At 46.5% G+C, this 24,380-nt stretch overlaps 2 protein-coding genes across 5 annotated transcripts in view; both read left to right on the top strand.

Annotated features, from left to right (window-relative positions):
* Nbr1 (NBR1 autophagy cargo receptor) overlaps positions 1 to 14,911 on the top strand; it is a 28,894-nt gene extending 13,983 nt beyond the window's left edge. Inside the window, exons 12-23 of one of the 3 annotated variants that reach the window (XM_038324870.2) lie at positions 672 to 831; positions 915 to 1,205; positions 2,669 to 2,818; positions 3,424 to 3,499; positions 3,947 to 4,057; positions 4,309 to 4,473; positions 4,664 to 4,738; positions 6,752 to 7,151; positions 8,026 to 8,117; positions 8,952 to 9,009; positions 9,602 to 9,707; positions 13,494 to 14,911. In XM_038324870.2, the coding sequence (XP_038180798.1) occupies positions 672 to 831; positions 915 to 1,205; positions 2,669 to 2,818; positions 3,424 to 3,499; positions 3,947 to 4,057; positions 4,309 to 4,473; positions 4,664 to 4,738; positions 6,752 to 7,151; positions 8,026 to 8,117; positions 8,952 to 9,009; positions 9,602 to 9,707; positions 13,494 to 13,667 (1,858 nt within the window). In that variant the 3' untranslated portion in view covers positions 13,668 to 14,911. The remainder of the gene's footprint in view (positions 1 to 671; positions 832 to 914; positions 1,206 to 2,668; positions 2,819 to 3,423; positions 3,500 to 3,946; positions 4,058 to 4,308; positions 4,474 to 4,663; positions 4,739 to 6,751; positions 7,152 to 8,025; positions 8,118 to 8,951; positions 9,010 to 9,601; positions 9,708 to 13,493) is intronic. The other 2 variants (XM_038324872.2, XM_038324871.2) reach the window with 2 other exon arrangements.
* Positions 14,912 to 15,272: 361 nt separating this feature from the next.
* On the top strand, positions 15,273 to 23,337 carry Tmem106a (transmembrane protein 106A). 2 transcript variants are annotated; one of them, XM_038326650.2, is made up of 9 exons: positions 15,273 to 15,306; positions 15,575 to 15,707; positions 16,357 to 16,583; positions 17,086 to 17,149; positions 18,918 to 19,071; positions 20,172 to 20,312; positions 20,418 to 20,461; positions 21,640 to 21,693; positions 22,025 to 23,337. In XM_038326650.2, the coding sequence occupies exons 3-9, from the start codon at positions 16,376 to 16,378 to the stop codon at positions 22,167 to 22,169; spliced, it is 810 nt and encodes a 269-aa protein (XP_038182578.1). In that variant the 5' UTR covers positions 15,273 to 15,306; positions 15,575 to 15,707; positions 16,357 to 16,375; the 3' UTR covers positions 22,170 to 23,337. The 2 variants fall into 2 exon arrangements, with proteins under 2 accessions (XP_038182578.1, XP_038182579.1); XM_038326651.2 differs by lacking the exon at positions 15,273 to 15,306 and having other exon boundaries at positions 15,319 to 15,707.
* Positions 23,338 to 24,380: the final 1,043 nt, after the last annotated feature.

Raw genomic sequence — 24,380 nt, 5'->3', positions numbered from 1 at the left:
GCTGGGTTGGGAGCAAAAGAAGCAAGTCTCCATTTGTATTTATGGACACTTTTAATTATCCCTTAAGGCATTATTTTTGTTTTATAGCCTGGAGTTAATTCCTAGCACTACCTTTTACACACACACGCACACACACACAGGATTCTTATTAGTCTCGGTTTTTGTTGTTTAATTTATTTTTGGCTTTTCAGGACAGGGTTTCTCTGTGTAACAGCCCTGGCTGTCCTAGGACTAACTCTGTAGACCAGGCTGGCCTCGAACTCACAGAGACCCACCTGCCTCTGCCTCCCAAGTTCTGGGATTAAAGGCATACACCATCACCACCTGGCTGTGATTGTATTTATTGGTGTGTGTGTATGTGCACATGATGTGTGAGTCTGGCATGTGTGCTGTGACATGCATGTCAAGGTCAAAGAACTTTGTGAGATCAGTTCTCTTTTCTCTGCCGTCTGTGCCTTATGGGGTTCAGGTCACTCAATAGACTTGCGTGTCAAGCACCTTTCCCTGCTGAGCCTAATTACTTTTAATTACAGGGCCTAATTACTTTTAGTTTTTAAGGCAAATGTATTAGTACATCCTTAAAAGCAGTCAGCCTCTTGAATTCCGGTGTGGCATGTGCAGAAGCCATCACACCCAACAGCAAGTAACTAAGCATTTGGATTCCTGTCCAGGCTTCCTTTGCAGCCCTGTGCCCCAGTTATGCCAACACTCAGCGCAGCATTTGTGGATGAGAATTTGCCTGACGGGACTCATCTGCAACCAGGAACCAAGTTCATCAAACACTGGAGGATGAAGAACACAGGAAATGTGAAGTGGAGTACAGACACAAAGGTATTTTTCCCTCACTAAATGTAAAGGCAGCCGTGCATAGTCACAGAGGACCCGGGTGACAAGTTTTCTCTTGTTCTTTTCAGCTCAAGTTCATGTGGGGAAACTTGACATTGGCTTCTACAGAGAAGAAGGATGTTTTGGTTCCCTGCTTGAAGGCTGGCCATGTGGGGGTTGTATCTGTGGAGTTCATCGCTCCAACCTTAGAGGGAACATACACTTCACATTGGCGTCTTTCTCACAAAGGCCAGCAGTTTGGGCCTCGGGTCTGGTGCAGCATCATAGTGGATCCGTTCCCCTCTGCTGAGAGCCCCGAGAATGTTGAAAGGGGCCTGATCAGCTCAGGCAAAGCTGATGACTTCACCTGTGAGCAAGAGGTGAGCACTTGCACTGTAGCCTTCGCCCCTAAACCAGATGATTTCCTCAGTCTTTAGGAATGCCAAGCTTGGTGACACATGCCTCTATTCCATGCGCTTAGGAGGCTGAAGCAAGGGTACTGCAAGTTTGAGGCTAACTCTTGCTAAGGACTGACGCACACGGACACTGGGGACTTGAACCCAAGAGAACTCATTCATAGCTTGCTTTTCTTCAAGACTTCCTAAAGTTTGCCATTTCTGAGTTTTTTATCAGTATGACAAAATACTTGAGATAATTAACTTCTAAAGAGAAAAGGTTTATTTTGGTTCACAGTTTTAGAGGTTCCCACCCATTATTAGGCAGACCTATTGCTTTAGGCCTCTAGTCGGGGGGTTAGACTGTGCTGGCAGACAGCATATGGCGGGGGGGGGCGGGGGGGGGACAAAAGCCACTCAGGTCCAGGAAGGAAAAAGAAAAAGAGGAAGGGATCAGAGTCCAACATTTCCCTTTGGTCACATGCCCACAGTAACCTATGGACTTCAGATGAGGCTCTACCTTGTGTTTATTGTCTAGTAATACCATGCCTCTAGGGGTCAAGCTTTTGGATATTCACGACAGGTTTTTCTGTGCAGTCCTGCCTGTCCTGAAACTTGCTCTGTAGACTATGTTGACCTCATACTCAAAGATCCTTCTGCCTCTGCCTCCCAAGTGCTGAGATAAAAGGCCAGTGCTGGATTTAAGTTGTGTGCCGCCACTGCCCAGTTTAGGGCCCAAGCTTGTAACTTGCGAGTTTGGGGGATATTCTTTCCTCCCGTACACTTTTTTGATTGTGTTTGCCCTAGTCCTCAGGGTGTTTAATGTCCTTAGGGTGTTGGTACAGGCAGTCCCTGAGGGTTTTTGTCTGTTGTGCTTGCTATACCAGGGAAGGGCTGCCTGGCCGGCCTGTGAACTTCTGGTAGCTTCTCTACTTAATGTTCATCTCCTAGACTATCCCTGAGTACTAACATGCCTGTTACCTGCTGCTGTCTGCCATTGATTTTTGTTAGTGGAGAAGTCTAGTGCAAACGAGTGTTCATTTCCTGTTTGAGTTAACTAACTACTTTTTGAAACAGTATATGAACTCTTTACTATTTCTGCAGGTTTTCTAGAAGTCTAAATTAAAATTAAAAATTTGAATGTAGCGCCGGGCGGTGGTGGCGCACGCCTTTAATCCCAGCACTCGGGAGGCAGAGGCAGGCGGATCGCTGTGAGTTCGAGGCCAGCCTGGTCTACAAGAGCTAGTTCCAGGACAGGCTCTAAAAAAAAAAAAAAAAAAAAAAAGCTGCAGAGAAACCCTGTCTCGAAAAACCAAAAAAAAAAAAAAAAAAAAAAAAAAATTGAATGTAGAGGTTCTGCTGTGTTGATATTTTAGGGGTGGCATTGTCAGCCTGGTGCTTGAGCTCTGTTGAGGCCCTATAATGTGCCCAGTTATTTGTCTCTACAGGAAGCTTTTCTTTTGGCTGAAGAAGCGATTCCACTGGGTGAAGTGACAAAGCAGACAGAAGGGAAAGGAACCAACGTCTCACCGAAGACACAGAGTGTCGACAGCGGGAGGGAGCTGTACATTCCATCCGTGGACCTCCTCACTGCCCAGGTAAACAGCCAGCACTTTGGAGGAAAGGGGAGAAAGGGCATGAGCACTGGGGAGAGAGTCCTCACCTTCTTAGTGAGAGGTGGCGTGGCCATCCATGGCTCTGGGAAGTTAAAGATGGGCAGGCTTGCTGGGTGGTAGTGCTGCACATTTTTAATTTAGCACTTGGGAGGCAGAGGCAGGCCAAGGCCAGCCTGGTCTACAAAACAAGTTCCAAGACATCCAGGACAGTTGAAACCCTATCGCAAAAAAAAAAAGCTTGATCCAGTCAACTGTATTTAATGGGCATGTGACCATCTATAAAACAAGTTTCTAAACTGTTCCTCATGAGTTTGAAGCTCAGGCTTTGCTTCCCCACAGCTTCCCTCTAGTGGCCTCTTCACATCAGGCTGCTTCACTGGCCTGCCCGCTGTTTCCTCTCCTCCCCGCAGTTAGACATTTGAGAACGTTGGTTCCTATTTCACTCTTTTTAATTTCACTTGATTGAAGAGGGGCATGAATCTGAACAGAATTGAGCCCAGGGAGTGTCCAGAAGGCCTGTAGGCCCAGTTGCAACAGGACGTGGACTTGCACTGCAGACACTGTTATTTGGCCATCTCTATTTCTAGGACCTGCTGTCCTTTGAGCTGCTGGATATAAACATTGTCCAGGAATTGGAGCGAGTGCCCCACAACACCCCTGTGGGTAAGCATGCCTTGGCTCATCTGTGTAGGTGCTGGTGTTAGAATCTGAGGCACTGGAGGGTGGGGAGTCCTCCCATGAGATAGTAAAGCTGCACTCATGGTCCATCTCCTTTCCCTGCTGTCTGTCAGTGCCACAGTACAAGTGTGCAGGACTTCTATTGTAAAGGAACCCCTTCTTCATTTTTCTCCCTTTGTTCCTTGACTCGTAGATTGGTATCTTGACTTTGACCTGCTAGGCCATTTACATGTTTGTGACCCAGCATTGATTGGTGAGAGGTAGCTGCATTTCTGTTGATCTGGAGAAGTTCTTTATGACAGGTGGTGGAGCATATTTGGGTTTATTTTAACCCCATAGGAAGCAAAAAACCTACCAACTGCTGCTTCTGGACACTTGTTTGTGATATCGTGCTTTTTCTCAGTTGATGGTTTTCCTGTCTTCATTCTCCAGATATGACTCCCTGCATGTCTCCTCTGCCACATGACAGTCCTTTAATAGAGAAGCCAGGCTTGGGGCAAATACAGGAAGAGAGTGAAGGGGCGGGATTTAAAGCACTTCCTGGTAAGGGGTTAAATGTCTATAAAGCACTTGTACCTTCCCTTCCCATTCCATGCCTATTTCCATAACCCGTTCCTCACTAACTTCTCAGCATGCAAACTGATGTCCTGCAGCACCTCTCGCGTGCTCTCTAAGTCTTCCCTCGTGAGAGCAAGAGCAGCTGTTCGTACCTCACCAGGCTTGGTGTGCAGCAACTGGTGAAAGCTCTCAACTCTGTCAACACAAGTGACAGACAAGCTTTGTGTGTCTTTCAGATTGCGCTGTATCAACAAAGAGGAAGGCTGAGGCCCCTGCTTCAGTGGAAGAAACAGAGGAAGACCTGAGTGGGACCCAGTTTGTGTGTGAGACTGTAATCCGATCCCTTACCTTGGATGCTGCTCCGGACCACAACCCACCTTGTAGGCAGAGGTCCCCACAGAGTGAGTGTCCATATATTCCCACCAGCTAGCAGGGCGGCATCTGGACACTGAAAGGTGCTCTTCTGTGCCGAGAGGGGGAGACCGATCTTTGTTGGAAACTCTGATCATGTTGGCTTTTGACTAAGCTAGTATTCTTACTAGAACACCAGGAACAAGGAAGCCATCCTAACTCATTTCTGCACTGTCTCAGGGGAATTACCGCTGCAGACCACAGAGGAACAGCAACCAGTTGTGCTGCCTGGATTCTGCAGGAAGGATTCTTCCTGTAAGTTGGCAGCTCCTCAGTAGACGCTCCCACTGGCAACCGAGTCATCTGCGTTCTCCCAAGGGCAGCAGTCTGGAAAATGTAGGACAACACAGGAGTACCACACTGCTTCCCAGGGTTAAATTTTACCATAAAAAATACCTTCATGGCCGGGCGGTGGTGGCGCACGCCTTTAATCCCAGCACTCGGGAGGCAGAGGCAGGCGGATCTCTGTGAGTTCGAGACCAGCCTGGGCTACAAGAGCTAGTTCCAGGACAGGCTCCAAAGCTACAGAGAAACCCTGTCTCGAAAAAACCAAAAAAAAAAAAAAAAAAATACCTTCATGGCAGAGGTGGTAGTGCATGCCCTTCATCCCAGCACTCAGGAGGCAGGGGCGGGCAGAGCTCTCTTAGTTCGAGGCCAGCCTAGTCTACAGAGCAAGTTCCAGGACAACTGCAGCTACATAGAGAAACCCTGTCTCTAAAAAACAAAAACTTTAAAAAAAAAAAAAAACCTTCACAGGTTCTAGAGGTGGCTGTTAATAGTCTTACAAGCATGAGGAGGTCAGCTCAGTACAGCAGATGGACAGACATTTTAGCATGGTTTTTGTTTTGTTTGTTTGTTTTTGTTGTTGTTGTTTTTGTTTTTTTAACTAGCTCTTATAGACCAGGCTGGCCTCGAACTCAGAGATCTGCCTGCCTCTGCCTCTCGAGCACCATCACCACCCGGCTTTTAGCATGGTTTTTAATCTCAGTACTTGAGGTGGAGATGTTTACACATCTCTGAGTTTGAGGCCAGCTACATAGTGAAACACTGTCTTCAGAAAAAATGGGAAGGGGCGCAAGGGAACTATACCCAGTGTTCCGTCTCCTCTAGCGTCCATTCACAGTCCATTGTCTGCCTGCACGCTTACATACGCGCACTACCTTCACGACAGATTGCTAGTACCAGATTAATAGAGCCAGTACCATGTCTCAAAACTACCTAAAATTCAGTTTCTTAGGGTAAGAGTCCTTGCTGTGTGAGCAAGAGGACCTGAGTTCAAATCTTCAATACTCTTCTAAAGGCCAAGCAGAGCCCTGTCTGCTTGTGACCCCTGTAGCCCCAGTGTCAGGGAACTGAGACAGGCAAATCCTGGAGCTCATAGCCAACCAGCCTAATCAAAAGGCCGAGCTTCTGGTTAAGTGAGAGGCCTGTCTCTAATAAGGTAGAAAACAATAAAGGAAGACACTTGGTGTCCTCCCCTGACCTACACAAACACATATACATGTGTAATCATCATGCACCATACATAAAAAAAAAAAGAATTGGTCTATATGTCTTTAAACATGACAGTTGGGTTTTTTGCTTAGAGTGAACACACACGAATACTTTTTTACACATATACACAAATAGCAGAAAGGTGAGACTGGAGGGATGGCTCAGTGGTTAAGAGCACTGGCTGCTCTTCCGGAGGACTGGGGTTCAATTCCCAGCACCCACATGGCAGCTCACAGCTGTCTGTGTCTCCCGTTCCAGAGAATCTGACTTCCTCACACAGATATACATGTAGACAAAACACCAGTGCACATGAGATGAATCATGTTTTAAAAATGGCAGAAAGCTGTGGAAGGACAAAGCAAACTGTTCATGGGTATTGCTCAGATAGGCTCTTGAGCCACCCTATTCCTCACCCCCATGGTTTCCCTGTGTTCTCTTCTGACTGCATCACTTTCCAAAGGAGGAGAGCAAGCATACAACCTGAAGTGCTCACCACATGATGCCTTTTCTTAGCCCTGGTAGCTGGCTTACCTGCTAGGATAGAGCTGTCATGATGAAGAGAAAGGGGCTGTAGGACTCCACTGCTCATAGGAAGTCTGGCTGTTTCCGCCCAGACCTGTTGTTTTGGCATGATCTTGAAACATAAAATAAATACAGTGACGGCTCCAGCAGCAGCCCATCCCTCTGGTCTTTCCACTCTGGCTTTTCTGCCAGTTCATGATCCACAAGGTTTGCTGCTCAGCCTGTCCTCACAGGGTTACTTTTGTTCCTTAGTGAAATTTGCCTTGCCTGAAGAAGGACCACTTGGAGATGAGAGGGAAGAGATTGTCCACATTGCTGAAGAAGAGGAGGAACTCCAAGATGAAGTTCAGAGTCAGTCTTCTGCTTCCTCCGAAGACTATATCATCATCCTGCCTGAGTGCTTTGATACCAGCCGCCCCCTGGGGGACTCCATGTACAGCTCCGCACTCTCGCAGCCAGGCCTAGAGCGAGGGGCTGAAGGCGAACCTGGGATCGGAGCTGGGCAGGAGCTAACTGAAGCTGGAGAGAGACTCCCTGAAGGGGAGAGCCAGCTGCAGGCGCAGAGCATCAGTGACATCCTCACAACCTCCCAGACTCTGGACACAGTGCCCCTAGTTCCCGAGGTGGTCGGACTTCCACCACCGCTGTCCAGGTACTGCTCAGCACCCCTTAGCCATCCTGTTCCTCCTAGGGGAAATGACCAGCTTAATCTCCAAACTCACACTCATAATTCTCAGCACTTGTGAATTTGGACTTTAGACAAATGTTTACTTTAGTTGACCTTACTTACATGAGCATCTATGTTCTTATTTTTTCTATAATTAAGAGAAAAATCTTTAAACACACAAACATATCTGGATCTTCATGTCTTAATTCTTGAGTTGAATGAAGGTGACAGAAACTTATATGAGAATGTGTCATTTAGCTCAGCGTTAGAGCATCTGCCTGGCACGAGTGCCTGGGCTCAACAGAAAAGCTTTCATCCTCCAGGTACTAACACAAACAAAGAACAAATAGGAAATTAAATTCCTAATGGATATATACCACAAACCCAGAGAGTACATAAGTCTCTATGGATCTGGGCCATTGGTCTCGCCTAAGGGTACAGGAAGTGCAGGAGCCCTAAGCATAATTTAAACCACTCAGGAAACTAAACCGTCCTTCTGTTAGTACCACCTGATGTAGGGGGGTGTAAGCTGTCCGTCTGTTAGTATCAGCTGATGTGGAGGGGTAAGCTGTCAGTCTGTTAGTACCAGCTGATGGGGGGGTGTAAGCTGTCCGTCTGTTAGTATCATCTAATGTAGGGGAAGTGACCTGAGTGAAACCAGTTTTTCCGGCTGGACGGTGGCTAACAAGGAAGTCAGAGAAGAATGCAGCCATTCTGAGCAGATCCCCAAGCTCACTCACACGTGCTGGGGACCAGGAATGTGAAGCCTGCAGAGAATTGCATGACCACACTGTTATTGTTTTCCTACCACTGCTGTGACTGCTTTTCAATTTCCCTCCCATACTGTGTCTTTCTAAAGGAACTCCCCTTGTGTACAGCACGGGGTCCCAGGAGTGGATTCACCAGTTACCATCCAAGAAGCTCCTCCCGTCGCTGATGAGATCCGAGGAGGTAATGACAAGTTGATCCTCACCTCCATTCCTTTACTTCTTTCCACTGGAAACCAGGTATCAGCAGGCTGTCCTGTCCGTTTCTGTGCTTCATGGCCTTGAAACTTGCCCTTTCCCTCTCTCTGTGCTCCTTCATGTGCTGAGTTTCTGCTCTCTCAAGTATATATGTAGACCTTAGGGAGCTAGGTGCTGCACTGTGGCGGGAAGAGGAAGGCAGCCTAGGTGCCAGCTCCGGCTTTGCCTTTACCAGAGTGATCACCAGAGTGATGAGTTTGTGATACCCGTGGATCTGTCCCCTTATTTGGACAGTCAGGATGGTAGCACTGTGAAGTAGTAAGTAGGTCCTCAGTCACTTCCTAAAAATGCCAAACCTAAAACCATTTGAGACAGGCTGGAGAAATGGCTCAGTGGCAAAGAGCACTGGCTGCTCTTCCACAGGACCCAGGTTCAATTCCCAGCATTCACATGGCAGCTCATTACTCCCTGTAACTCCAGTTTCAGGGGATCTTCACACAGATGTACATATAGGCAAAACCCCAAAGTACACCAAATAAATAAGTAGATGTTAAAAAAAATTTTGAGAACCAGCATATCAGTGTACTAGGATTTTAGAAGCTTTCTCAATGACGTCACCTTGTATAGCATTTCTAGACAGTTTGTCTTTCTCGGTTATTTAAACCTCCCACAGAGCATTCTAAAACTTAGTAAAGAGGAAAGAAGGAAAGACTTGAGACACCCTGTTAAAGTTCCACCGGCCTCAATAATAGCTTTGCTGTGTTGGAAAACACTAGGTGCTTGTGGACACCCATCTAACCAACAACTCTTTTGCTTTTAGAGCCCAGAGGCTCGTCAGGACTGGTAAACAGCAGACAGAAGAGCTATGACCACTCAAGGTAATGACCTTGTGAAGTCTCTTCAGGAGCGGGTGGACATCCCAGCACTGCTTCTGCTCAGATGAGCCTCTCAGAGCACAGGAAGGAGAGCCCTCATTCCTACTTGTTCTTCAGCGTTTGCACAACATTGGACAGAGCTAAAGCAGACAGCTAAAGCTTATGTTTAAGCATTTTCACATTGCAGACAAGAAAGGACTGCCCTAAAATTCACCTCCCCTATAGTGCCCAAAGACAGGAAGGTTAAGCCCCATGTGCATCTGGACCATTTTTTCTTAGATAATAGCTACCTCTCTGGTCCCTGTCAGCTCAGATCAGTATCCAAAAAAATCACATTTCCTTTGCCAGGTGTTTTCTCTGAGATGCACAGAGTGCTTATATCATGTGTGCCCGTGAACACATTAATTTACAGCTGGGATGGAAAGCTGTCTTGGTAGCAAGGTGTGTGTTTCCTGCAGTGCTCATGCCTTGTGCCAGCCAAGCCCTGCATCAAACTTCATTATCTTTTTTTACATCTAATTTTTTTTTTAAGATTAGCACCCACGTTATCTTGTCATGATTTTATTTGGGGAGATAATTTGGTTTTCCTCTGTAGGCACCAGAATGGGAGCAGCATTGCTGGAGGACTGGTGAAGGGGGCTTTGTCTGTTGCTGCCTCTGCGTACAAGGCCCTGTTTTCTGGGCCACCAGTCACTGCACAGGTCAGTGTGTGGTTTCTTTTCCTTAACCTTAGCCCCTAAGTCACCAGTAAAAATGGCAGTGTCTTTCTGTCTGGATTGGCAATTAACATGGCATGGACTATATGTAGACTTAGTCTCTGAACACATAGCCCTGCCATTTCCTATCTTTTTAATCAAGTTCCTCTGGGGAGAAAAGGAAAAGAACCTGAGATTTGCTGAAGGCCTACTGTGTGTACAGAGCCACGAGTACAGATGCTACAGGGTGCTTAAGACAGGATCCCCAGGACAGGGTAGGACACCACCACCTGCTGGGACGGAGGCTTCCTGGAAGTCGGTATCCATCCGAATGAGGCCTAAAGGACAAAGCAAGTGTTCCCCCAGGAAAGAGTATTGGAATGCTGTATGTGTAGTTCTCACCTGTAATCCCAGCTACTGAGGAGGCAGAAAGAGTCTAAGTTCAAAACCAGCCTGGACTACATAGTGAAACCTTTCCTTAAAATAAAAATTTAAAAGGGGTACAGATGTAGTTTAATAATGATAGAACTCTTGCTTAGCGCCCTGGGTTCAGTCCCTTTGTCAGGGGCTTGTTTCTTTGGAAAGTGAAATGCATAACTGGCACCCGGGCAGGAGCTGCGTCAGGAGAGGGTGAGGGCGGGAGAGGGAGCTGGGCTTTATTTTAGGCATAGGAAGGGTTTTGTTGTGTTCTGTGTGTGTTTGTTTTAGTTTGGGACAGAGTCTCTCTCTCTCTCTCTAGCCCTGACTGTCCTGGAAATCACTGTGTAGATAGACTAGGCTGTCCTTGAACTCACAGAGATCCATCTGCCTCTGAGTGTTGGGACTTAAGGCATGAGGCACCACCCACCATGGACAGGTTTTAAGGATGTGATTTGATGTGATCACATTTGTTCTTAGTGAGGTCACTCTTCTACAGTATAGAGGTATGACAGAACCAGTAAAGAAATCTACATGAAAATTCACATATAGGTGGAAATTAGGGTTTAAAAAATAATAATGGGGGCCTGGAGAGATGGCTCAGCAGTTAAGAGCACTAGTTGCTCTTCGAGAGGACCTGTGTTCAATTCCCAGCACCCACATGGCAGCTCAAGCTGTCTGTAACTATACAGTTCCAGGGGATCTGGTACACTCACACCAGTGCACATAAAATAAAGCTAAGTAAATTATTAAAAATAATAATGTAAAAAGATAGAAATATCAGAACTTGCTAAGTGGTAGTGGCACACACCTTTAATCTCAGCGCTCGGGAGGCAGAAGCAGGTGGATCTCTGAGTTTGAGGCCATCCTGGTCTACAGAATGAGTCCTAGGACAGGCGCCAAAGCTACAGAAAAATCCTGTCTTGAAAAAAAAATGTCGGAATTTGTCTATTTTTAAGTATAAGTGCTTAAAAAGAAGTCAGGGCTGGGGAGATGGCTCAGAGGTTAAGAACACTGGCTGTTTTTCCAAAGGTCCCAAGTTCAAGTCCCAGCAATCACCTGGTGGCTCATAACTATCTGTAATGAGATATCTGGTGCCTTCCTCTGGCAAGTAGGCATACATGCAGGCAGAACACTGTATACATAAATAAATAATTTTTTTTAATGTATACAACATTCTGCCTCGATGTATGCCCGCACGCCAGAGGAGGGCGCCTGATCTCAGTACAGATGGTTGTGAGCCACCATGTGGTTGCTGGGAATTGAACTCGGGACCTCTGGAAGAGCAGCCAGTGCTCTTTTAATCACTGAGCCATCTCTCCAGCCCAATAAATAAATCTTTAAAAAAAAAAAAAAAAAAAAAAAAAAAAAAAAAAAAAGTCGAGCCAGGCGGTGATGGCCCACACCTTTAATCCCAGCACTCTCAAGGCAGAGGTAGGCAGATCTCTGTGAGTTCGAGGCCAGCCTGGTCTACAGAAGGAGTTCCAGAATAGCCAAGGCTATTGAACACAGAACAGAGAAACCCTGTCTCAGAAAAAAAAGTAGTAGTAGTAGTCAAGGGTAAATCTCCAGCTTTTTAACTTAGGTACTCTGAGTAGTGCCTTGCATTACAAGAAGGAAGTAGGGCTAATGAGATCACTGAGTCAAGGTACTTGCTGCCAAGCCTTGAAAACTTGAGTTTCAATCCCTGGGACCAATATCATAGAAGGAGAGAATAACTCTCAGGAGTTCTCTTCTGATTTCCACATGAGCACCACACACATAAACAAAATAAAATGTATAATACCCACCCCCCCCCAGTGAAAAAGCTATTATTTATTTAGATAAGAGTAAATCTAGTCAGTTTTGCTTAGTGTTGAGTTTATAATTTATCCAGATTAAAAGTAAAACCATCCGGGGGCTGGAGAGATGGCTCAGTGGTTAAGAGCATTGCCTGCTCTTCCAAAGGTCCTGAGTTCAATTCCCAGCAACCACATGGTGGCTCACAACCATCTGTAATGAGATCTGTGCCCTCTTCTGGCCTGCAGGCAGAGTACTAAGAATACTGTATACATAATAAATAAATAAATCTGGGAAAAAAAAGCATGAAGATTAAAAAAAAAAAAAGTAAAGCCATCCATCTTGCAATTGGATGTGTACATTTCCATCACAGAGAAGAGATTTGAACTGAGGCTGGTTTGGCAGACGTTTGCAAGCAGGTTCTAGCAGGAGCTGTGGTTTTGGATGGGATTATCCAGGAAAAATGGAGAAGGCAGAAGCAGCCTTTAAGGATCAAGGCAACAGAACTCTACAAAAACAAAACTTAGAGGGAAACAGGGCGGCTGCTGGGGTTTAGGGATCTCGATAAAGGGACAGTAGGCAATGCCAAATGCTGGAGAGAGCTGTGACCCAGTGGTGAGGAATCTGACAGTTAAGTGTGCCTCACTTTCCCAAAGCTAGCAGCATGGGGGAAGGAAACACTAGTCTGCGTAAGGCAGAAGGAAGTGCTTAGAGGAGAGACTTGAGGTTGGCTAGCCTAGCCGAGTGATGTTGTCGATACAGATACAGAAATTTCTGAGGTGGTAAAGGTAAAAAGAACTGTAAAGTATGAGTAGATTAAACCTGTCAAGGTGATAGTTAGGTTAGACTGTTCTGAATAAACAGAGAGAGGGACCAGGGTTATAGCTCAGTGGCAAAGCACATGTCTGGCATATGTCAGGTGGAGGCAGCATCTCTGAGTTCAAGGACAGCCTCGTCTACATAGTTCCAAGATAACCCAGTCTCAAAATGGGGAGAGTAGGAATTTCCATAAATGGGTGTTAGCCTTATCTTAATGAGATCACTTATATTCTGAGGGTAAAAAGGACTGCCTGAGATATAATTTCCCATTTCTGTATCCATCTTGCTTGCCTGCCTGGTAAAGTTTCCTGTCCCATGCCATCTTCAGTACATCTCTCTTGCTCATATTTGCCCTAGCACCACAATTTTATGTTCACAAGTCTTCAAGGCTTCTTTTCATCTTGCACTTCAATTTTTACTTGACTGAATAATTGGTGGTGTGTGTGTGTTTGGGGTTTTAAAGATAAGGGCTCACTCTATAGAGCCCTAGCTAGCCTCAAACTTGGGATCTTTTCCCAAGCTGGAATCGCAGGTATGAGCCACCGTGCCTAAGCATGCTGCTTTCATTAAGTCCTCAGAAGCTTCTCCTCTGTCCTGCTCTCCTAGTGCGTATTCCTAGCCAGAGCGCTGCTGACCTGTCAGGGGAAGAGGAAGGCTTGTACTCTTGCTTCTTATCACCTAGCATTGTAAATCAGGAAAGACTAGGATGACCGTGTAATAAAGATTTACAAGATAAGTGATTAAATTATGCAGAAAATGTCTACTTATTTTGCACAGCCCATCGTTTCTGAAGATCAGACAGCAGCCTTGATGGCCCATCTCTTTGAAATGGGATTCTGCGACAGGCAGCTGAACCTGAGGCTGCTGAAAAAATACAACTACAATATCCTGCAGGTTGTGACAGAGCTGCTTCACATCAACAACAACGACTGGTACAGCCACCGCTACTAGGGACTCACCTTGTATTAAATAACTGCCTGCTGCTCAGAGATGATCATTTTCTGTCATTGAGGTGTGGGTGGAAGCCCTTGCTTGTTTTTTTATCTGATGAATCTATATTGAGAGTCACTGAATTGTCAAAACAATGCCTGTTACAGTATTTCTTGAAGCAAATCAAAGACCAGAACTTAAATTTTCTTTTTAGAAATGGGATGAGTGGGAGACAGTTTTCAGCTGATGTGGACAGAACACTCCACTGTCGTATGTGGAAGTGTATTACTTGGACTTCCTGTAGACTGCTTTTTCTTTTGCTTGTACTGAAGCTGAGTATTTTCCTTTGTTCTATGTGGATATTTTTAATGGGCTGTTAAATGTTAGTTTGGTTTTTATTTTTTAAAGATTAACATTGACCATTTTCAAGAATTATTCTCCTAATTTCTATAACCAACTCCAAGCTTCATAGCTACGTGACCTTACAGGACAGCAGATCAAGAAAGTCATTTCCCTGTGAGATTTAGTAAATAAGTAATTTGGCTTTCAGAAGAACCCCATGGTGCAGTTGAGTGTCCATCCACTGGCAGGGAACCTCAGAGGACAGAAGGGCGTGCTAGTCAACCTGCCAGCATCTATCCAGCACTGTTTGTTGGAGTAATTTCGCATAAAGTTTTATTTAAGGAAAAACCCTAGGTAGTGTGAAATATTTTGCTAATCCGTATAGAGAAGGGAAAAACCCACCTGTTAGGTAGATAAAGGGAAAGGTAAATTTAAGTCATCTTTTTTGTGACTGTCAACAGATCTTAAGAACAGACACGTGCAAACATTCATCTTGGTAAGGTTCAGGTGTGGGTGAGAACACAAGGAAATGCTGGTGACTTCTGAATATTTGTAATCCTCTTCTGAAGTATCCAGCCCTAGAGAGACAGGAAGTAGTGGATGGGGCTAACCCTCCAAAAGCTTAGTTTAACTCTAAGATAAATGGGAAGAAGCTTGCTTGCAGAATTCTAGGTCTCATTTAGTTTATCAAAGAGAGCTTTGGGTACAGGTGGGGAAAGAAGTAACAAAACACTAAAGACTTTATTCGTGGTAAGAGTTTAAGAGACGGAATCTGGACCCCAGCTCAAAGGGGAGATATAGTTATATAGTATTATTTAACTTAGTTGATATTTATAATAAATGGCGATCTTAATTACTCCTAATCTGTTTATTTACAGTCTAACTCTTGAATGCTTCTAAATAAAGCACAATTCACACTGCAAGCCAACTAGGATGTTTATTATTTAAAATGTTTTCATGGGGTTTGCGGTAGACGCGGCTTGTAGACGCGAAGCCGCATGGTGTGGGTAATGAGGTGGATCTGGAGTCGGACCTGTCTTGACCATCTGGGTCCAGTCGTTCGTTCTGTTGTACTCGTACATAGCCACTTAAAGAATTGTGAATAAAGGTTCTTTGAAACGCTTACCTGGACTAGTTGGTCCTTGCAGTATTTGTCTTCCCTTTGAGAATCACGGAGCCGGAAGCGTCTTCCAGCGGCGGGCGCTTGGGGGAGGGGGCGGGGCCGAGGGGCGGGGCCAAGCTTGGCTTGGACTCCAAGCTTGTGCTCAGCGCGCAGCTCCCGCAGTTTCGATTATGCTGAGGGCGTTGTCACCTCCGGGTAAGGCGCTCCGGGACCCCTACCCCCTCCTTTCCCTTTACTAAGCAAGAGCTCAGGGACGTTTGGGCGTTCTCAGCGCCCAACGCACAATGCCCAAATTCGACTAACGGCCAGTGTGGTGGGATTTAAAATCCTTCCCCAATAAGTCCTACCTTTTCTTTCCTTGCCCACATGATTATGGCCCTTGGCAGAGTTCACTAGTAGAAAGGGAAGCTTGGCTCCTGGAAGCCAATAATCCCTGCTTCCCACTTGCCGCTCATTCTCCCAGGTCTCCGGTGAAAGGAGCTAATCGCCCCCGCCCTGGGGGCCACTCCACCCTAGAAGCCCCTTTCCCCAAAGGAGCATTCCAGAAAACCCAATCTTGCAGCTAAGAAGAGCCTGGAATTTCAGACCTAAACCAGGTGAGTACGGTATCTTCATTTTAGCCCAGGAAGATCTAAGGGTGTCCTAATGAGCCGCTTCATTCCAACCACTACTCAGGGCTTTGAGGGAAAGTACAGATTTAGCCTCGACCTTTCCTGACGAAGAACAGACTCAAATGTGACTGTGTTCCTCAGAAATCAGTAAAGAACAGATTTAGGCTCCCTCCCAGTCCCGTTCCAAACGGCTTCTTAGCCACAGGTCTGATCACTCATTTGAGAAGATTCCAGAATGAAAGCCTCCCTTCTGCACTCACAAGCTTACTTCAGGCATTTCTGCCCGGTGCTCTTGGATTTCTGCAGAGTAATCACTGATTAGGGAGGACAGAGGGACCCTGTGACTGCTGTGCTACCCACTCCCAGCTTCCCTTTCTTTGAAATAAATGATAGTTCAGCTTTTCCTGGAAAGATATTTTACGTTCACTCATGGAAGTCCCTTAAAGTGAAATAACTTCTGCTTTTCTTTGGTTTTCTCTAATTTGAACTCTTAGTTTTTAAAAAAGCCCCCAAGGCACCGCCCAAACCTCTCTTCCCTAAACTAAAGCTTGCTTAGATAATGGTAGGGCTTCTTGCCAATCTTGAAAAACTTAAACAGGCTAATAGCACTGCATCTTGTTTTATTTCTCATTAGTGAAAAATCCTACTGAGCTATGGGTAAGACATTCTCCCAGCTCACCTCTCAGCAGGATGAGGACAAGTTGATCCTACCTGATAACTCAGCCATTGCCAGCAAGACTGCCAACTACTTCAGCACTGGTAGCAACAAACCACCGTGCTCCGGTGTGCTTTACGCCAGGGCTGCTGGTACCAGATTTGTGATTTGTCCTACCTGCCAAGGCCATGGGGAGATCTCCCACGGTGAGTAGCCCAAGGTTCTGGAAATAATACCCTAGAAACCAGGGGAGATCCAGCCCTGTCCCTCTGGATTCTCCCGGAATAGGTGGCTAGCAAACTTCATGCCCTCAGTCTCAGACTGGCCAAGGAGAAATCTCCAGATCCTGCCATAGTTCAGTTCCCCAGACCCAGAGGAAAATTACTTATCTATCCCTCTGCTCCTCAAACAAGACTGTGTCTTAGGATTTGGGAAGTTAAAAAATGACCTCTCCAAACGAGTAAGGCACCTCTGGCTAACTAATGACTCTTTGTTTCTTCACACCTGGTCATGGAAATCACATTCCTTTTCTAGTTGAATGCTGAGCTGCCAGCTTCGCCCCTGTGTTCTCAGTCCTGCTGTGGGATAGAGGCAGCATGCTTCCAGCCCTACTCTATGGAGCGGAGGAATGCCTGGGGGAGGCTAGCACAAGACATACTCGTCAGGGACACCTCTTGGCATTCTCTTTCACCCTCTTTCCCTCTGCAGAACTAGAGAAGCAGCTGGTAGCCCTCATCCCTTACGGAGACCAAAGGCTGAAGCCCAGACACACGTGAGTGTCCTACAGCCCTAGGGGCTGCCTCACCCAACTCCCCGATTAGCTTTCATCCAGAAAGTCCCAAGTCTCACTGTGATTAAACTTATACTACCTTCAAGTTCCCAAGGATTGTCCTTGTTTATGAAAGTTAGTGTCAGCAGCCGGGATTGTAACTCACTGATAGTGTGTTTGTTTAGCTAGCATGCATAAGGCAGTGGATTTGAGCTCTAGCAAAAAAAAGATGGGGGGAGAAGGTAAATGTCAGTTTTGCTAATTACCCTTGATTCACAATGTAGACAACATATATTGGAATAGCATACCCCATAAATATGTACACTTATATGTCAGTCGAAATTTAACAACAAAAAAGACCACAGAGATCACAGCAGATACCAGCTGAGACCAGCCATTTCTTGGCTGTGTAAATCTTTCCAGGAGGGAACAAGTTGCCCTGAATACAGCTACCTTTCCTGTAGCAGTTTAGATCTTGTGTTCTTCCCAGCAGAGGTAGGAAACCAGCTGCTCAGATCTCATTCTGGGACAGTTCAGAACCTCAGACGCAGCCCTGGGTTTCAATGCAGTGCCCCTCACCCTGTATGTGATCTGTGTCCATTTGACATGGGTTCCTGCAACCTGCTCCAAAGACCCTCAGCTTCTGCCTGCGAACTGTTACCCAGCCACCCCAGCCACTGTACTAAAAGCAGAAACCATCCCAGGAGATGGCTTAGCAGGTAGAGGTGCTTGCCGCCCAGCCTGATGACCTGAGTTCAAACTCCATGATCATATGGTAGGCACGAGGTAACTCCCAAAGGCTGCCCTCTGGCCTCCAAACACATACAAAATAAATAAATAAATGTGGGGCTGGAGAGATGACTCAGAGGTTAAAGTCACTAACTGCTCTTCCAGAGGTCCTGAGTATAATCCCCAGCAACCACATGGTGGCTCACAACCATCTATAATGAGATCTGGTGCCCTCTTCTGGCCTGGAGAGACACATGCAGACAGAACACTTTATTTTTTTGTTTGTTTTTTTTTCTTTTTTCTGGTTTTTCGAGACAGGGTTTCTCTGCAGCTTTTTTAGAGCCTGTCCTGGAACTAGCTCTTGTAGACCAGGCTGGTCTCGAACTCACAGAGATCCGCCTGCCTCTGCCTCCCGAGTGCTGGGATTAAAGGCGTGCGCCACCACCGCCCGGCCAGACAGAACACTTTAAAAAAAAAAAAAAAAAAAAAAACCAGAATGAATAAATGTAATAAAGTAGAAACAAGCAGTGTCCCTTATAAAATACTAGGTTCTTTCCCTTTAATCATATCTCAGATTGAATTGCATGAGTAGATAGTATCCTGTTCTAAGTACTGAATTGAATTAAATATTAAAATTCAGAGCTCCCAGAGTCACGTAGGCTGGTTTTTAGTGGTGACAGTAGCATTCATTGAGGTCTTGCTGTCTGCCAGGAACCGTGATTAGTTCTTTTCCTCCTCTGACTCACAGGAAATTCTATGAAACAGATCTAATTGGCTCCACTGCACAGACTACTGGGCTTTTGAAAAGGTTAAGTAGTTCCACTCAGCATTATTGGGTCAGTGAGGACAGAGATCTGGGAGTGGAAGCCCTCTGACTGCCTTCCAACCCTGTGCTGAACACAGCTAGAGAGCTAAGTGTGCAGTTGCCAGACTGTATGCAAGTAGAAGCCACCCGTCTGGAGAGGGGGTCTAAATCCCCTCCTCAGATTTCCTTGGTGTTCTCAGACTTCTCACCTCCATCCCGGGGCCTGCTCTCACACAGGAAGCTCTCCGTGTTCCTGGCAGTGATCATCTGTCTGCTGACATTCTCCGTCACCATCTTTTTCCTGTATCCACGGCCCATTATCGTGTACCCTGTAGGCCTCAACTCCTCCATGGTGGCCTTCGATAACAGTCATATACGTCTCAACATGACGGTAGGTAGTAGGCACTTTTGATTTCACCCCTAACTTCTCCAAAACACTCCCGTCTTCCTTGTAGCCTCAGGTGTAAGTACCAAGGATCTTGGGGTATGCAGAAGACTGCTGAGAGGCAACATGAATGCCATAGTAGATTGTATGGACTGGGACTCTGCATAGTGAAGGGTCAGAATCTGGACCAGATCAATCATTGGTTGGAATAGGGATGTCAGGACAGAATGAAGAGAAACTGAGCAGGACAAAACTGGATCCTCAGCTAACAAACTTTCCTTGGTGGGTTTTTACTATGTTGCCCAGGTTGGTCTTGAATTCCTGGGCTCAAGTAATCCTCTGTCCCTCCTAGAGTAACTGGGACCATGGGTTTGTGTTATGGAATATGGATTTTAAGATGTATTCCATTTGTTTATGCGTGGAACATTTGTTTTAATGATGCACAGACGTGTTGCATTCTTTTTATGTTGCATTTGTTTTAACTCTGTGAAGCTTTGCCTGTCTAAAACACTTGATTGGTCTAATAAAGAACTGAATGGCCAATAGATAAGCAGGAGATGGGATAGGCAGGGCTGGCAGACAGAGAGAATAAAAAAAGAGGAGAAATCTGGGAAGGGAAGATTGAGGAGCAAGAAAGAGGGAAAGGAGAAAGTCATTGGGGGGCCAGTCACCCAGCAACACAGCAAGCAACGGAGTAAGAAGAAGGGTATATAGAATAGAAAAAAAGATACAAGCCCAGAGGCAAACGATAGATAGAAAAATTTAAGTTAAGAAAAGCTGGCTAGAAATAAGCCAAGCTAAGTTTAGGCATTCCTAAGAAAGAATAAGACTCCATGTGATTTATTTGGGAGCTGGGTAGTTGGGCCCCCCAAAAAGAGCCGAAGAGTAAAAGCAACAGGGGTGCACCACAGGACCCGGCTCAGTGTTCCTCCTTAAGGGTGACCTTTGCCATCAAGAGCCTGCTGAATCACTGATACTGGTCCTTGGTGCTGAGGCCCGACAGGGTAGGATGGGACTGAGGCCAAAGAGCCAGGTTTCTGCAGCTGCACATGGTCTCCGGAAGGGGAGCCTTGCTCACCATTCCTTCTCCCTGCCATCCCCTCCAGAACATCCTGAACATCTCCAACAGCAACTTCTACCCCATCACCGTGTCACAGCTGACAGCAGAGGTTCTCCACCAGACCTTCGTGGTGGGCCAGGTGACCAGCAGCTTCCACCTGCACATCAGTCCTTTGGCCACCGGACAGGTAAGGTCCCTCTTCCCGACCAGCCCTGCCCACAGTTTGGATGTATGTGCTAGTAGAAAGGGGGCAGCCTGGGCGCGGCTAATCTCATGCCCCTTTGTTTGGCAGATGCATTACGAAGTTGCCAGCAGCATTTCGGATGCAAACACGTAGTAAGTACTCTTCGCTGTCTTCTCTCCTACCCTCTTCCTTGGCTTAGAATCCGGTTACTATTCACTGAGGGGCTGGCGAGGTAAAGACATTTGCCACCATGGCCTGAGTTAGAAAGAGAGCCCACTCCCACAAATTTGACATCTGCACATATGCCACAACTTTAGTGTGCCTGAACACACACACAAATGCACACACTAAATATTTGTTTTTTATTTGTTTTTGTTTATCAAGACAGGGTTTTTCAGTGTAGCCCTGGCTTGCCCTGGTACTCACTCGGTAGACACAGGTTGGCCTCGAACTCAAGATTTGCCTGCCTCTGCCTCTTGAGTGCTGGGACTAAATAAAGGCTTGTGCCAACCACACCCATATTTTAAAAATATCTACTTGGGAGGGGGGCTGGAGAGATGGCTCAGCAGTTAAGAGCACTGGCTGCTATTCCAGAGGACCTGTGTTCAATTCCCAGACCCACATGGCAGCTCACAACTGTCTGTAATTCCAGTTTTAGGGGATCCAACACCTCACACAGTCTATAGATAGGCAAAACACCAGTGTACATTAAATAAATAAATAAGTCATTAAAAATACATAAATATATTTGGACCCATGTGATTGTGCCACATACCTTTAATGCCAGCACTCAGCAGACAGGTGCAGGCGGATCTCTGTGAGTTCAAGGCCTGCCAGGTCCTCGGAGCAAGTTCTGGGATGGCCAAGACTACACAGAGAAACCCTGTCTTGAAAAACAAACAAACAAAACAACAACAACAACAAATCCACCTGGTTTCCTAATTGCTTCAGACTCAGAAACCTGCATTTGGCCTGCCCCCTTGTGGCTCGGACTGCACTATGCCAGGGGAAAAGTCCAAAGCCTCTTCCTGTTGAACCTAGATTAGAGCATCAGGTAGAATTTTGTTAATCTTTATATGAGTTGGACTCTGTGAATCTCTGTGGAAGAATGGTATCTAGTTTTCTGCTGAGGGAGAGGCCAGCATGTGCCTGGACCAAGAACATGGTTGGCCAGGTGGTCAGGCGCTTCTTACAGGATAAGGCATCTCGAGAGAGGCATCTTGGAGGCCCCTGTTGGTAGGCAAGCGAACTGTATGCATTGTGACTTGTAAGCCTCCTCTTTGGGTTTCCTGACCATTTGTAAAACAAGGCTCATTGTTCTTTCTCTCAGCAAAATCTGCGCGCAACTGAAAGTCAAAGTCCATCATATTCTTTTGCATATCCAGTAAGTATGGCACGGAAGCCCCATGTCTCCACGCCCCCTTCAGTCACACCTCGGTTGCATTTCATGAGGGAGAGAGAGTCACAGTAGCTCACACGTCATTAGGTCCAGAGACTAGCAAGTCTAGGGCCTGTTCCACACATGACCTTTCTTAAGAGAGCTGTCTGGAGCTTCCAGAACACAGGTGTGGCAGCTGTCCAGCGTCCTGGCAGAGCAGGGAGCAGAAGAAAGTAGGAGGGAGGACCTCGGGAGGCAGCCTCACACACACCATAGAGCCAGGCCAAAGCCGTCCCTTCCCTCCCAGACTTTGTGACAAGGCCTGCTTCCTCTCTAGGGGTACTCTGACCTGCTCCTACCTGAGCCATCAGCAGCAGCTGCCCTTCGAGAGCTATGAATACGTGGACTGCCAGGAGAACACATCAATGCCCCTCCTGGAGATCCCGTCAGTGTCCCTTCTGGAGATCCCACACCCAGCTTGACCTCTCCACTGGCCCTGTGGCGCAGGCACCTGCGGCCTGGTGTGCACCTCAAGTCCATGGAGCTCATGGAAGGACGAGTGGCTTTGCTGAAGTAATGGAAATGTCCGGCTTTATCGTGCCTTCCCCTGACACCCTCAGCACAAGGAGCTCTTGATCAACGCCCTAGGCGCTGGCTCCTCGGGTCCAGGAGTAACTTCTTATAGATCTTCCTTGGGATCTGTGTTAAGAAACGTCTGACCTGGCATTGTCTTGCGGCTGAACGTCATGGTTGTCCAGCTCTATCAGGGTGGGTCTTCAGTTGGAACTGAGAAATCTGTAGTTTTATCTGGATTTTTATCAGCCCGAATGGATCATTTCATGTTCTCCTCCCAATAACAAGTGGCCTTTGGGACATTCAGTGCTGTCCCCAAGGTCTTTATAGGTGACTATAAATGTTCTCTTGTGCTGTCTGCTTTGGTCGTGTGATAGTGATGTTGATGGCCTGCCTCTCTCAGCCTGCAGACCACACCGTCTAAACGCCTTCTCTGTGGAACAGCTCTAATGTTATCTTCACAGCAGAAGCTAGGTAGCTGAGGGGAAGCCATCTGGTCTACCCTAGACCAAAGGCAGAGTCACAGAAAGCCTGAAGGATAGGAAGCTGTTGATGTCAGGGCAAAGCTGTGGGGCTCCCATGGGTGTCCTATGGCTTCTCTGCTCTGCAGCAGGCCCACCCTCTGTTCCCAAGACCTCTGCTGTCCTCTGGGCTTTGACTGTGAAGAGTGACAGATTCACCAGAACTGAACTAGATCTTTCTCCTTGCCTGTCTCTGCACTAGAGCCAAGCCCCAGGTAATTTCTGGTTTCCCACTAGACTCCAAATAGAGGTGATGTCTGTATTGCAAGAGAGCAGAGATGTTTGTCTGCTAAAGTGAGCTAGCCTTTGCCCTTCAGACAGCTGGTGTGGTGGGAGAGCTGAGATACTGTTAAAGGAACTATGTGACTAGCCTGGGCTACCAGGAGGAAGAGGAAGTCTATCGTCACCAAGCTTTCCTCCTGGGTAGTCAAGGTTAAGGTATACCAACAAAACACAGAGACCCGGGGCGGTCAAGCTGAGGTTTTATATGTAAACCACCAAATGTAAAAGATTTCTCTCAATAAACTCTGTTTAGCAGTGTTGAGCGAAGACAGAACACCCCACATCTCCCAGACCATTTGCTTGTATGTGTGCATGCATGTGGAGGTCAGAGCACAGCCTTGGGTGTCCTTCCTTAGATACTTTTTTAAAATGTGTTTTTTTTTTTTTTAGAAATTTTTTTTTGATTTATTTATTAAGCATACAATGTACTGCTGGCAAGGAAGGCACCAGATCTCATTACAGATGGTTGTGAGCCACCATGTGGTTGCTGGGAATTGAACTCGGGACCTCTGGAAGAACAGCCAGTGCTCTTACCCTCTGAGCCATCTCTCCAGCCCTAAAATGTGTTTTATTTTGAGACAGGGTCCCACTGTGGAGTCCTGAAAGTCCTAGAACCCACTATGTAGATAAGGATGGCCTCAAACTCAGAGATCTGCCTGCCTCTACCTCTCCAGGGCTGAAATTAAAGAATCAAAGATGTGTGCCAGCCGGGCGGTGGTGGCGTATGCCTTTAATCCCAGCACTCGGGAGGCAGAGGCAGGCGGATCTCTGAGTTCGACGCCAGCCTGGTCTACAAGAGCTAGTTCCAGGACAGGCTCTAGAAACTACAGGGAAACCCTGTCTCGAAAAACCAAAAAAAAAAAAAAAAAAAAAAAAAAATGTGTGCCACTGTGCCAGGCATTTTGTTGTTTTGTTTTTCGAGACAGGGTTTCTCTGTGTAGCCCAGGCTGTTCTGGAACTCACTCTGTAGACCAGGCTGGCCTTGAACTCACAGAGATCTGCCTGCCTCTGACTCCCAAGTGCTGGAATTAAAGGTGTGTACCACCACCACCCAGCTGCCAGTCACTGTCCTTTTAAAGGAAAAAAAAAAACAAATTCCAGGGTTCTGCCTGTCTCTGTCTCCTAGCGCTGGGATTACAAGCATATGCCAGCATGCCCAGCTTTTCTTCCATGGGTTCTGAGGATTAAACTCAGGCCTTTGTACTTGCAAGTTGAGAGAATTTTTTTTTAAAGATTTATTTATTTATCATGTGTACAGTATTCTCAGTTTTCTGTCTGCGTGTATGCCTCCAGGCCAGAAGAGGGCACCAGATCTCA

This window comes from Arvicola amphibius, chromosome 4, assembly GCF_903992535.2.
Source record: "Arvicola amphibius chromosome 4, mArvAmp1.2, whole genome shotgun sequence".
Classification (NCBI taxonomy): domain Eukaryota; kingdom Metazoa; phylum Chordata; class Mammalia; order Rodentia; family Cricetidae; genus Arvicola; species Arvicola amphibius.
The sequence above is the reverse complement of the archived record's forward strand: the minus strand, read 5'-3'. Positions and strand labels throughout refer to the sequence as shown.